The following is a 10,735-nucleotide window of genomic DNA, read 5'->3' on the forward strand; positions in this document are numbered from 1 at the left end:
GAAAGGTCACAAGGTCAAAGATGCTCCCTTGTTTTTGCAGAGATGGTTTAGAGGACACACACACAGGAGAGGTGATGCAGTACATGTGTATGTGAGCTGTTATACTATCTGACTCTTAACTTGTGCGTGAGCCCCAGTGATTGAAAGCGAACACACACGGAGCAGGTTTGGGGTTTCAGAAGCTTTAATCAAACCTCATCAGCTGAGCTCTGGGGCTTGACGGTTGACTCCAGCCATTTATTCCACCCTGGTGGGAGTTGAAACAACACAGTAAGATACAGAAGAAGCAATGCTTTGTGTGTGTGTGTGTGTGTGTGTGTGTGTGTGTGTGTGTGTGTGTGTGTGTGTGTGTGTGTGTGTGTGTGTGTGTGTGTGTGTGTGTGTGTGTGTGTGTGTGTGTGTGTGTTTTGTTTGTGTGTCCAGAAAGAGCTTAATCAGATGCAAGTAGAAATACAGAAGAGAATCCAGGAGACGGAAAAGAGGCTTATAGAGCTCCCACATGCTGCCCGCCAACACAAAGTAAGAAGTTATGTAGTTTTGAGGAGAAACCTTTGAACCCATTCATTTTTTGATGTTTTGATTGTTACGACAAACACATTTACAATCCTTGTACCCTCTTCTCCTCCTCTTTGGGAATTTCGTAGGCCTTGGTGCAGGCTCTAAATCAAGAGAGCATAGATTTATTCTCGGAGCTTGTCAAGACTGTGAATCAAACAGGCATCCAGGTCGGTGAGGTCCTCAGCACCCATGAGACCTCCTTAGGTAGCCGGGTCGAAGGACAGATCCACAGACTGGAGCAGGAGGTGGCATCGCTGCGCTGGAAGAATGATGAGCTGAGCAGGCTGAAGGACATGCAGGACGACATCTGCTTCTTGAAGGTAATTAGTGGTTGGGTGTGAACTAGAAATAATCAAAACCACTTGATTTTATCATGATGCACAGAGAATAAGGTTCACCAGTAATGACATTTAAAATCCTATGTCTTATTGTTATACATTTTGTTGTTTCTTTCTAAAGAATTTCTTCATCATGGAGCCGCTGGGTCAGACAGGAGCAATAGGAGAGTCGATACTGAATCAGGAGGAAGCGGTGATAGCCTCTGTTCGCTCTACCATGAAAGAACTACAGGAGTCAATTCAGGAACTCTGCAAAGCCAGTCTGGCCAAGGTCATCACATTAGGTCAGTATTTTATTTCCCCTCTCTCTTTCTTGCCATTCTTCTCAATTTCAGACATTCAAAACCTTCCTTTTTTTTTGTAGTGAATCCTGATGCAGTGGCTTCAACATCCAATGATGCCTCAGCAGCAGCGGCAGCAGCTAGCAGTGGCCAGGCGACCACACAAACTACAGGTACAGTAACTTAAAATCAACCAGTGTGATAAAAGCAGAACACAATCATGATAAACAAAAGTTTGTTTTGACTGTTATACTCAGAAACTATAGGTGTGGACTTGATGCACATGACTTGAACCAGAGTTGGACTCTAGTCACAGTTGTTATCACTTGAGACATGATTTGCTGAATTCTGAAAAATAATTGATTTGCTGGACATTATACAGAGTTTATTGAGCAAAAGGCTTTGGACAAAATTACCTTTACTTGGACTTATGACATGGAAATATTTTACCTTCTCCTAAGCCCAAGAATTAAAGTGAATGTTAAAAAGTTAAAAGTATCATCCCAAGGTTTCCCTTTATTTCTTATTTATTCATAAACTGAAATAAGGAAACCTTTTAGATATGTGTTTTACAACTCATCTCCTTTTTCCTGTAGTGTATGAGATGATGACAGACCCTGCTCCTTTGCCACCTCCACGACCTCGGTGTAAGTTACTGCAGAAGCATTTTATACTATATGTCTGTGGTGTTTAAATATGTCTGTTAGAAATGACCCAAGTTATAATGCTTTATTTCCACTTTCTGTTTCCCTAGGCCAGCATGAGGATTCATTAAAACGTCCTGCATGTGCTGAGGGTAAGAATAAGTAATACTGGGGCTAGATTACATGAAAAGGTTTCAGAAGTGTTATATCATGGAATTGAGATTTCATTCGGTTTACCGGTTCCTGTGTTTCCTTTCCTCCATGAAGCTTCAGCCCCACCTTCCCCCTTCCCTGCTCCCCAACCTCAGGGTAAATACAAAAGTATTTATCCATCAACTACTTATTTTTGTAGAAGTAAAACGTGTATATAATTTCACTGATTTTAATATAAATATTTGTTACCTTGTAGCACCTCCTGTAACAACCGTTGGACTTGTTAACCCAGAACCAAAGACAAGAGAAGAATTACTGAAATGTGAGTCCATCATACTCTTTAATATAAAGCTAAATAAACAACACAGTCTAATAGTCTTTGGGGAGATCCAGAGTCTTCACTAAAATGCGTCCTCTCCCTTCAGTTCGCTTCGAGCCCACCATGGACGCCAACACCGTTTATCGCCACGTGCAGCTTTCCGATGGAGGTCATAAGGCCACGATGCGTGCTGAGAACCTGAACCTACCGGAGCATCCTGAGCGCTTCCTCTTCTGGAGGCAGGTTCTCTGCAGAGAGGCTCTGGCAGGGAGCCCTTTCTACTGGGAGGTGGAGTGGACTGGCAAGAAGGTGAATCCTTAGACATTACAACTTTATGTCTGAGGTCAATAAATAAGTCAAAATAATCTTGGTTGACTTCATATCATAGACATTGCATACATGGATAATCAGCGTAAACAACCATGTGATTAATTTTCATTCAAAACGCAAAATAATCTTCCCCTTAGGATGAATTGAGACATATTTAGAGATCCCTTAACTTTTCATAATTTTAAAATGTTTTCCATTGCTAGATAAACTACTTGATAGCTGCAACTGTGTTGTGATGGTTCACTAAAAAAAGTATTTTCTTAATAATAGTTTTAAAAGATATATTTTTTAATAATAAACATTTATCTTTCCAATAGGGAATTGTGTACAAATAATACTATATGCCCTGATGCAGGTGATCAATGGGAAGCTTTTCCTTAAAGTGGACCTATCATGCTATATTTGAATAATATAGTGTAGGACCATACCTATATAAGGCATATTTATACTTTTTATTTTTCAAAATACCAAACAGATCATGCATTTTAGCCATTCCTCATTTTGCTCAATTTAACACTGTCTTTGCATGGGCTGATTCTGTGAGAACAGCACCATCTACAGGCCTGGCATATGTACTGCAGCGTCTCCAGCACTTTCGAACGACAATGTCGTGGCTGTCTCCTCCTGATTGGTGGAGTTGGCCCAATAGCCGTAGCGCCACTTCTGTGACGTCATAGAAGTGTTCAAATCTGGATCAGTCTGTATCAGATCCGTTGCAGCCCCTTTTTAAGAGATTTGGGTATGGAGGAAAATAGAGAGGGTTGTGTTTTCTGACACTTGGTGAGTTCCCTGGAACACCGGGGACACATATTCATGTAGAAAAGACGTACAAAAGTGCATTTTGCATGATAGGTCACCTTTAATTTTCACAAAATCAACCACGTTCCGAAAACTCAAAATCACAAAAGTTAAGACAGAAAATAAATCTAAGCTCTCATTTGAAAACCAGCTCAGGGAAATTGTAGAATACAAATAGCGCAATTTATGAACTAGTGCAAGGGAGCTTTATTTTCTTATCTAGTTTTTTTTCTGTCCCACCATAAAGATGACTATAGGCGTGGCATACAAGGAGATTAATCGTAGGTCTTCTGATGACAGCAGCCGTTTGGGCCACAACGCTCTGTCTTGGAGCTTGTACTGGTCCGGGACTGGCTTCTCTTTCTGGCACAATGGTCAGGAAAAACTGCTGGGCTCTCCTAAGTCCCGGCGGGTTGGCATCTATCTGGACCAGCATGCAGGGGTTCTGGCCTTCTACCGCATCTCCCACAACCAGGCTGAGATCATCCACCAACACCAGAGCCAGTTCACAGGTCCGCTGCACCCAGGGTTCAGGTTCTGGACCGGAGTGGGAGCTACAGTGACTGTTTGCCAATTGGATTGAGTTGTATATGAAAAATGTGTTGTCAGCTTTTGATATAACCAGCTTGTCTGGTTGGCAAATTGTAATAAGGTTATGTCATATAGAAACAAAACAAATTCAGAAATGTCTGGTTTTCATATTCTTTTTACACAAAAGCTTAATTGATGAGATTGATTTGTAAGTGAATAAAAGAGAAAACACGCATTTCATCGATACGTCCTTATTAAAACATGTTACTTAGGTTAACTTACGAAGTTTGAGTAGCCCTCAGTATTGGTTTGAGTATGCTAATACAGATTGTTTAAGCATACTAGTAAGTAACACAGTAAAGGTTTATATTTGCTGTCATAATTTGCTCTCAAAGATACAATTTATGATCAAAAATATTTTTCATAAGTTTTCCATAGTGCACCAGGAAAAGCGCTATACAAATGTAATTTATTATTATTATTATTATAACCAAGGTTTTACGCTACAACTTAAAGAAGTGGACACACAATGACAATATGCTATAATTTAGCAATGAAAAGCAAAGTATGAGCACGACGATGCGCCGTTACTAGAGCTCTCGTGAACATGTTTATATAATTTATTGATGTAGTATTTATTTAATGGTATAAGTGTTCACCCCCATCTTGTTTGTTGCTTCCGGTCGTCTCTGTGTTCCCTCCTACTGATTACCCAATTGTGTTCACCTGGTGCCCTGTGTTGTCTCCTCCCCCCTCACCTGTGTCTAATTGCTCCCCCTCACCTGTGTCTTGTTAGTCTGTGTATTTAAGTGCTGTTTCTTGTTGTGCTGATTGGGGTGTGGGTATTTAGGCTCTGTTTTCCCTGTCTGTGTAGAGTGGTAGTGGGTGAGTGAGATCTTTGTGGCTGCAGGATGTGTTCACGGAGAACAGCAGGATTGAGGCTGTGAACTTTGTGCACATTATTTTAATAAATGCCCACGTCGGGTTATATTTTTGGACGTTCTGCCTCTTCCTCCTTGCTTGGTCGGGCCGCTCAACGGTCAGTCTCACAGAGCATATGCAAATGCAACAATAGTTTGCACTGATTAAATGTACAAAGAGAAAGAACAAAAACCACAAGAAAATAAGTGAAAGCTATAACAACGACTAAAGTAATCATCCTACATTCAATCAAATATACATTTTGACTCAAATAATCACCCCCCCACTTGTTGCTCTGAGCGAGGCCACTTTTTTGTGTGTCTTCTTCTCTTGACCTAACACTCACAAGCATAGCCTGGTTTTGTGCTAGTCAGGAAATTCAACACTATTCACAGGAAGACAATAAAGCTCTCGTGTTACACGTGTGGCCACAGCTTGTTGTGTCTTGCCCTGATTGAAAAAGTAGGACAAATTAGAGAAAGTAATAATGAGTGAGGACATGGCTTCTGGAAAAAGTAAGAAGTAATTAGATCTGTAAGACAAATGTAGGGAAGTATAAATGAGAAGTAGAAAGTAAGTGACAGAACAGATTTGAGTCAAATTAAAAGTAGCTGACATTAGTACTTAAGTACAGTACATGATTAAATGTACTTAGTTACATTTAGACACTTCAGGTCACTTCATTTTAATGCACAATATATAATTGGAAAGAGAGGAAATCCATGCATACATATTTGCGTGTTGATGGGAATGCTGAACCACATAGACAGCTAGCCTCCGAGGACAGATAATACCGGACCTACATCAACAACACAAAAACCAGGACGGTGTCTGTGTGTGTGTTTGTGTGGGTCTGTGCTGCCCCCACGCAAACATAAAGGAGTTAAGGTATACAGGTGTATACATATGCAGGCATAAGGCAAAACATAATGGTATAGGGGAAACTGGGAGGAGCTATAGAAGAGAATTGATGGGAAACATAGATATATAAGGGAGACCCTGCATGAGTCAATGAGTCTGCCCTCTTGAAGCCTTCGTCAACTGCCAGCATCACCATGCGAGGTGAGACTAGATATAAATAGAAAAGTTGTAAATTTTTTTACTTTCAATGATAGGATTCTTTCTGGGTTATTGGTTAATAACTGTTTTTTCTTCTCCCAGCTGCTGTTTTGCTATGTCTATTGGAAGATGCCTTAATTCGGGCCAATATGTATGCCTGGAGGGGACAGGTGGTTGATTCCAAAACGGAAAATGGTGAGTGAAAAAGAAATTATAATAAGTCATGGGAAATAGTTATTGAGTCGGCAGACCCTTTCATCTTCAACCTACTGAACTTCTGTGTGTTCAGCATGCCTTACTGACCAGGGGTCGTGTGGTTGCTGTCTGATGCAGCAGCAGATACAAAGGATGAAGATGTGACTGAGCTGGAGCAGGAACTGACAAAAACAAAGAACATTCTCAACAATATCAGAGGTGAGCCAAGTGTATGAGATACTCAAGAGGAGAGTGAAGGTAATACATCAGTGGCTTTCCCCAGTATAACCTCATGTTTTTCTCTCCCCCCTCTGCATCTCCAGCCAGCCGCAGTGCCTTCTCTGTGTCTCTAATCAATGAAAACAACTTCAACTGCTCTGGCCCCTTCCCTGACGACAAACTCATCCCTTACAAACACGTATCAATCAATCTGGGTGATAGCTACAGTACAGACACTGGTATCTTTACTGTTCCTCGCTCTGGTGTCTACAGCCTGGCCCTCACCATCTACAGTGACGCCGGGGCTCCTGGCAACACGTTGGCCGCCTGCGCCAGTCTGCAGGTTAACGGCCTGGTGGTGGCAGGATCCAAAGACAGAAATATGCAAGACCAAGAGGACAGCGCCACTATAGTTGTGGCCCTCCACCTGAATGCTGGGGACGAGGTGGCTGTCAACCTGCCCATTGGAAGTTTCCTCTGCGATGACAACAGCCACTATTCACTTGCTGTATGCTACTGATTAAGTTAGGGAAATGTAGCTGCCCTTGGATTTGTACCAACTCTTGACCTCCTGATGAGGTTTGAGTCTGATACATGAAATCTTTCTGTGGTGAGAAGTGTGCTTTTTAGTCTTGAATATATCTTCTCTATTGCTATCTTTAATCCATCTCAACACAACGTCCTCATCTTTACTTCAAAAACCTTTAGACCCTATATTATCTTTTGACAGATGCAATTATTTAAATCCACATTTCTGAAGCCTTCTAAATAACAGTTCAAAATGTTGTATATCTTTTAACCTATTCCCCATAACAACTAACTAATGCCATGCAGTCTGAGTAACTTGGTTCTTGTGAATTAAACTGTGTCGTTTACTGATTTTATGTGACATGTATGATTTTTTTTTTTTTTTTTTTATGTGGACAAAATAAACCAGGATTCTCAACCAAACTGTAGCTGTGGTATTTTTGTTTTAATCACCACAATGGGACACTGGAAAGTCGAAAGAGTACTCCATTGATGTAGCATTGAACTCATGACATTGTTGGACTCATGGTGGGAAGATATCAGCTTTTTCCCCCCAACACATTATTTTTCCTTATCAAAACCTGGCTACTAAATGAACATCACTACAACCCTAAATGGCCTCCAAGCTGAATGGTATTTTAAGCCGGTGGCTCCTGTGTTTACTGCAAGACTTTAAATGGCTTTTCTCTTGTTCGTCACTTCCTTTGTAATGGACACACTACCTCCTCTCAGGCGATACATTATACCTGGTTGGCCTTACCAACAAAGCCCTTTAGGGTGTGTGTCTGGTTGTGTGTGATTTCTACAAAATGAGAGCCCCTAGCGATGAATAAATACAGCTTTAGTCATGAAAGTCATAAAGGCAAATAGGGCAACAATAAAAACAAGGACGAGCAATGCCAAAAGAGGAAGAATAAAAACGAGAGGTAACAAGGGCGGGACTCTCAGAAAAATATAAATATCCAAGTCTTTTGTCTCGGGATCAGTCTACGCACTTTCAATCCATCTGAAGCCATCATCCTTCACCAGCATCAACATGAGAGGTGAGACTTAATACAAGTTTCAACTACAGTGGCATAATATTTAGGATGGTAAGGGTTTCTAGCTTCACAGACAATATGGAATCCAGAATGACTTTTCAACTGAAAGGTCAGACATAATGGAAGAAGAGCAGGTTAGAAATATCCTAAATGAAGATGGCTTTTCAATGTGGTATTTAACAACGAAGAAGAAACACAATTCTGGGGACACATGTACAATGTAATGTAGGAGGGAATGGTCTCTTTTTTAAAGCTTAAAGGCACGGAAACAGCAGTCCAGAGTAAGGTCATTTTTCCGAGAAACTATAATGCAAACCATTTTCTGCGTTTTATTTGTGTGCCTTTGCTTTCCCCCCCCCAGCTATTGTGTTGCTTTGTATGCTGCATGCAGCTTTTGGGATGGAAGGATATGGCTGGGTGGATCCTTCCTCTACTTCTTCTGACACAGCATCCAATCGTAAGAGAGTTTTAGGAAAATGTATTTATTTTGTCTGTCAATATATAGTCAATGTGTCTGCACATACTTACACCTGCAACCTTTGTCTTAATGTGTGTGCTTTTTTGTTTGTGAATGTATGCATGCACAGCGTGTTATTTGGATCAGCAATCGTGTGGCTGCTGTGTGATGCAGAAGCAATTGAACAGGATGGAACAGTACTTTAACTTCAGCTATGAAGGAATGCACCACGTCCTGACAGAATCAAAGATGGCCCTCAACTATTTCAGAGGTGAGCAGATCCCGCAAACAAACCAGGAGTCAGTTCATAACGTTATCAAAATATCTTAAAGCAAAGACACACACGTTTTTTTATGCACTGGTTAGGTAAGGTATTTAAGGTTTGTTCATTAATTCATGCCAGATTTATATATAAAATTCACGTCCCATATGTTTTCTGGTTGTGGACAGTTTTTTGTTATTTATGGAGTGATACAAACAGATATTCAAAGTTGCTTATTTAAAAACATTTGACCCTGAATTTTGAATCTAGCAATATCCGATGTTAAGATTTCTGTTCGGGAAATCAATTTAACACATTTTCAAATAGTTAAATGCCTCATTTGCTTATTGAACATAACATTGTGGAAAATGTAAAATACAAAACAGAATTGTTTTAATGTTACTTATCAACTTGGTTAGTGAGTCAATGTTGCTTTGAAGAATAAAACTCCTTCACCTTATTCTTCCAACCTGATTTTCTATTCTTCTCTGCTTTTTCAGAGAGCCGCAGTGCCTTCTCTGTCGCTCTCAACAGCAACGCTAGAATGGACTGCTTTGGCCCCTTCCCTGACGACAAACTCATCCCTTTCAAACACGTCTTCATCAATCTGGGTGATAGCTACAGTACGGACACCAGTATCTTCACCGCTCCTCGCTCTGGTGTCTACAGCCTCGCCGTCACCATCTACAGCGACATTGATTCTCCTATTAACCCCTTTGCCGCCTGTGCTAACCTGATGGTCAACGGCCATGCGGTAGCTGTTTTACCCGAACATAAAGGCAATGACCCTGAAGACAGTTCCACGGTGGTGGTGGCTGCGGGACTGAAGGCTGGGGACCAGGTGGGGGTCCTCCTGCCTGCAGGATGTGTCATCTGTGATAACCTAAGCCACTTTAACACTTTCACCGGCTTCCTGCTGCATACCACCGACTCATAGGCTAATTCTAACGTTTAAGGCACTTACTTTAACTGTTTTTGAGTCTGTTAGATAAATGCCCGACTTGAGGGCTCTAATCTTTTTCTGATATTTTTACTATCACCAATCCTGCCGATGCTTTCACAATTTCCCTTTGAGGGAAGCCAAGTTTTTATTCAACTTATTTTTTCTTTTTCTTTCGTTGATGATCTTTAAAGCTACTGAGATGATTTTAAGTGAAATGTGATGTACCTGAAACTTACCACTGAAATAAACCAGACTTTTGAACAGACATGTTGGCATTGTGAGTCACTTTGTTTCAAACACCACTAAATATGTTATCGATAAATAAAGATTCAAAATTGATGTCTGCATGTTGTTGTTGTAAACAATGATGGTTAAATAATTTATTTGACTTTGTTCATTAGAACTATAACACATAGTTTGCTTTTAGGATTAAGATGTTTCTCAAATACATTTTTAAACATTTGTTTGAAGCCCTTAAGAAACAATTGTATTTACCCTTACTCACCGAAACTCAATACAAGTATGACTACAGTACAATACATATTTTTAAAATCTCTATTTGAAGACTATAGTCCAAATTTAATCAAATATGTTAATACTTTTTCTAAGGTCTCATATTATGTGCATTATTCTCGACAAACACCATATCTGCAATAAATCCAGTGAAAAAGCCAACGTCAGGAGGAAATCAGAAACACATCTATAAATGTTTATTTTTCACAGTCATACTGAAAAGGCTGTTTTCATTATATCAAACATCAACATGATCTCGTGCCCAAAAATAATCATCATGTGCAGAACAGTGCACACAATACTTAAAAAAGCCATTCTTCTCCTTGTTCAACAAATCATCTTGGTTAACAGAGTAATATATCTAGATGCAGATTCAGAATACCTTTGTGGTCCATTAAATGTACATATATCTTTGGCACTGGCAAACATAAAAAACACTCACCATAAACAATACAACATACAATTCGTACACTGAAAAATCTGAAACGTTGAAATGCATTATGTCAACAGATTTCACATCACTGTTTTTGGTTAGTTAAAAGCAATAATATTAAGTTTAAATAGTACTAATAACCTAATACAGTTTTATTAGTACAACGATACATTAAAATAAGGTGATGGTGTTAGTGGCAGAATGTCCTAAGAA

General features: G+C 40.0%; 3 protein-coding genes across 4 annotated transcripts; all 3 read left to right on the forward strand.

Moving 5' to 3' along the window:
* Positions 1-426: 426 nt before the first annotated feature.
* On the forward strand, positions 427-4,338 carry ftr86 (finTRIM family, member 86). Of its 2 annotated transcripts, none has more exons than XM_010793924.1 (10): positions 427-519; positions 645-878; positions 1,018-1,180; positions 1,261-1,350; positions 1,774-1,824; positions 1,932-1,973; positions 2,089-2,142; positions 2,231-2,296; positions 2,400-2,602; positions 3,669-4,338. In XM_010793924.1, exons 1-10 carry the CDS (start codon positions 439-441, stop codon positions 4,002-4,004), a joined length of 1,320 nt encoding a protein of 439 aa, XP_010792226.1. In that variant the 5' UTR covers positions 427-438; the 3' UTR covers positions 4,005-4,338. The 2 variants fall into 2 exon arrangements, with proteins under 2 accessions (XP_010792226.1, XP_010792227.1); XM_010793925.1 differs by having other exon boundaries at positions 2,089-2,130.
* A 1,489-nt stretch (positions 4,339-5,827) lies between these two features.
* Positions 5,828-7,293, forward strand: LOC104964988 (complement C1q-like protein 4). The gene is made up of 4 exons (XM_010793923.1): positions 5,828-5,935; positions 6,035-6,127; positions 6,239-6,346; positions 6,451-7,293. The coding sequence occupies exons 1-4, from the start codon at positions 5,929-5,931 to the stop codon at positions 6,864-6,866; spliced, it is 624 nt and encodes a 207-aa protein (XP_010792225.1). The 5' UTR covers positions 5,828-5,928; the 3' UTR covers positions 6,867-7,293.
* Positions 7,294-7,846: 553 nt separating this feature from the next.
* Positions 7,847-9,831, forward strand: LOC104964987 (complement C1q-like protein 4). The gene is made up of 4 exons (XM_010793922.1): positions 7,847-7,917; positions 8,276-8,371; positions 8,502-8,642; positions 9,134-9,831. Exons 1-4 carry the CDS (start codon positions 7,911-7,913, stop codon positions 9,568-9,570), a joined length of 681 nt encoding a protein of 226 aa, XP_010792224.1. The 5' UTR covers positions 7,847-7,910; the 3' UTR covers positions 9,571-9,831.
* The last annotated feature ends 904 nt before the right edge of the window (positions 9,832-10,735 follow it).

The sequence above is a fragment of the Notothenia coriiceps genome, unplaced genomic scaffold, assembly GCF_000735185.1.
Source record: "Notothenia coriiceps isolate Sejong01 unplaced genomic scaffold, NC01 NC01_scaffold00037244, whole genome shotgun sequence".
NCBI lineage: Eukaryota > Metazoa > Chordata > Actinopteri > Perciformes > Nototheniidae > Notothenia > Notothenia coriiceps.

Excerpts from the sequence above, each read along its gene's own strand:
- ftr86 (XM_010793924.1), top strand. The coding sequence starts at position 439 with ATGCAAGTAGAAATACAGAAGAGAATCCAGGAGACGGAAAAGAGGCTT. Across the intron at positions 1,351-1,773 it reads GGCGACCACACAAACTACAG|TGTATGAGATGATGACAGAC; the intron begins GTACAGTAACTT and ends TTTTTCCTGTAG. Across the intron at positions 2,297-2,399 it reads AAGAGAAGAATTACTGAAAT|TTCGCTTCGAGCCCACCATG; the intron begins GTGAGTCCATCA and ends CTCTCCCTTCAG.
- LOC104964988 (XM_010793923.1), top strand. Across the intron at positions 6,128-6,238 it reads TGATTCCAAAACGGAAAATG|GGGTCGTGTGGTTGCTGTCT; the intron begins GTGAGTGAAAAA and ends CTTACTGACCAG. Across the intron at positions 6,347-6,450 it reads CATTCTCAACAATATCAGAG|CCAGCCGCAGTGCCTTCTCT; the intron begins GTGAGCCAAGTG and ends CTGCATCTCCAG.
- LOC104964987 (XM_010793922.1), top strand. Across the intron at positions 8,372-8,501 it reads TTCTGACACAGCATCCAATC|CGTGTTATTTGGATCAGCAA; the intron begins GTAAGAGAGTTT and ends ATGCATGCACAG. Across the intron at positions 8,643-9,133 it reads GGCCCTCAACTATTTCAGAG|AGAGCCGCAGTGCCTTCTCT; the intron begins GTGAGCAGATCC and ends CTGCTTTTTCAG.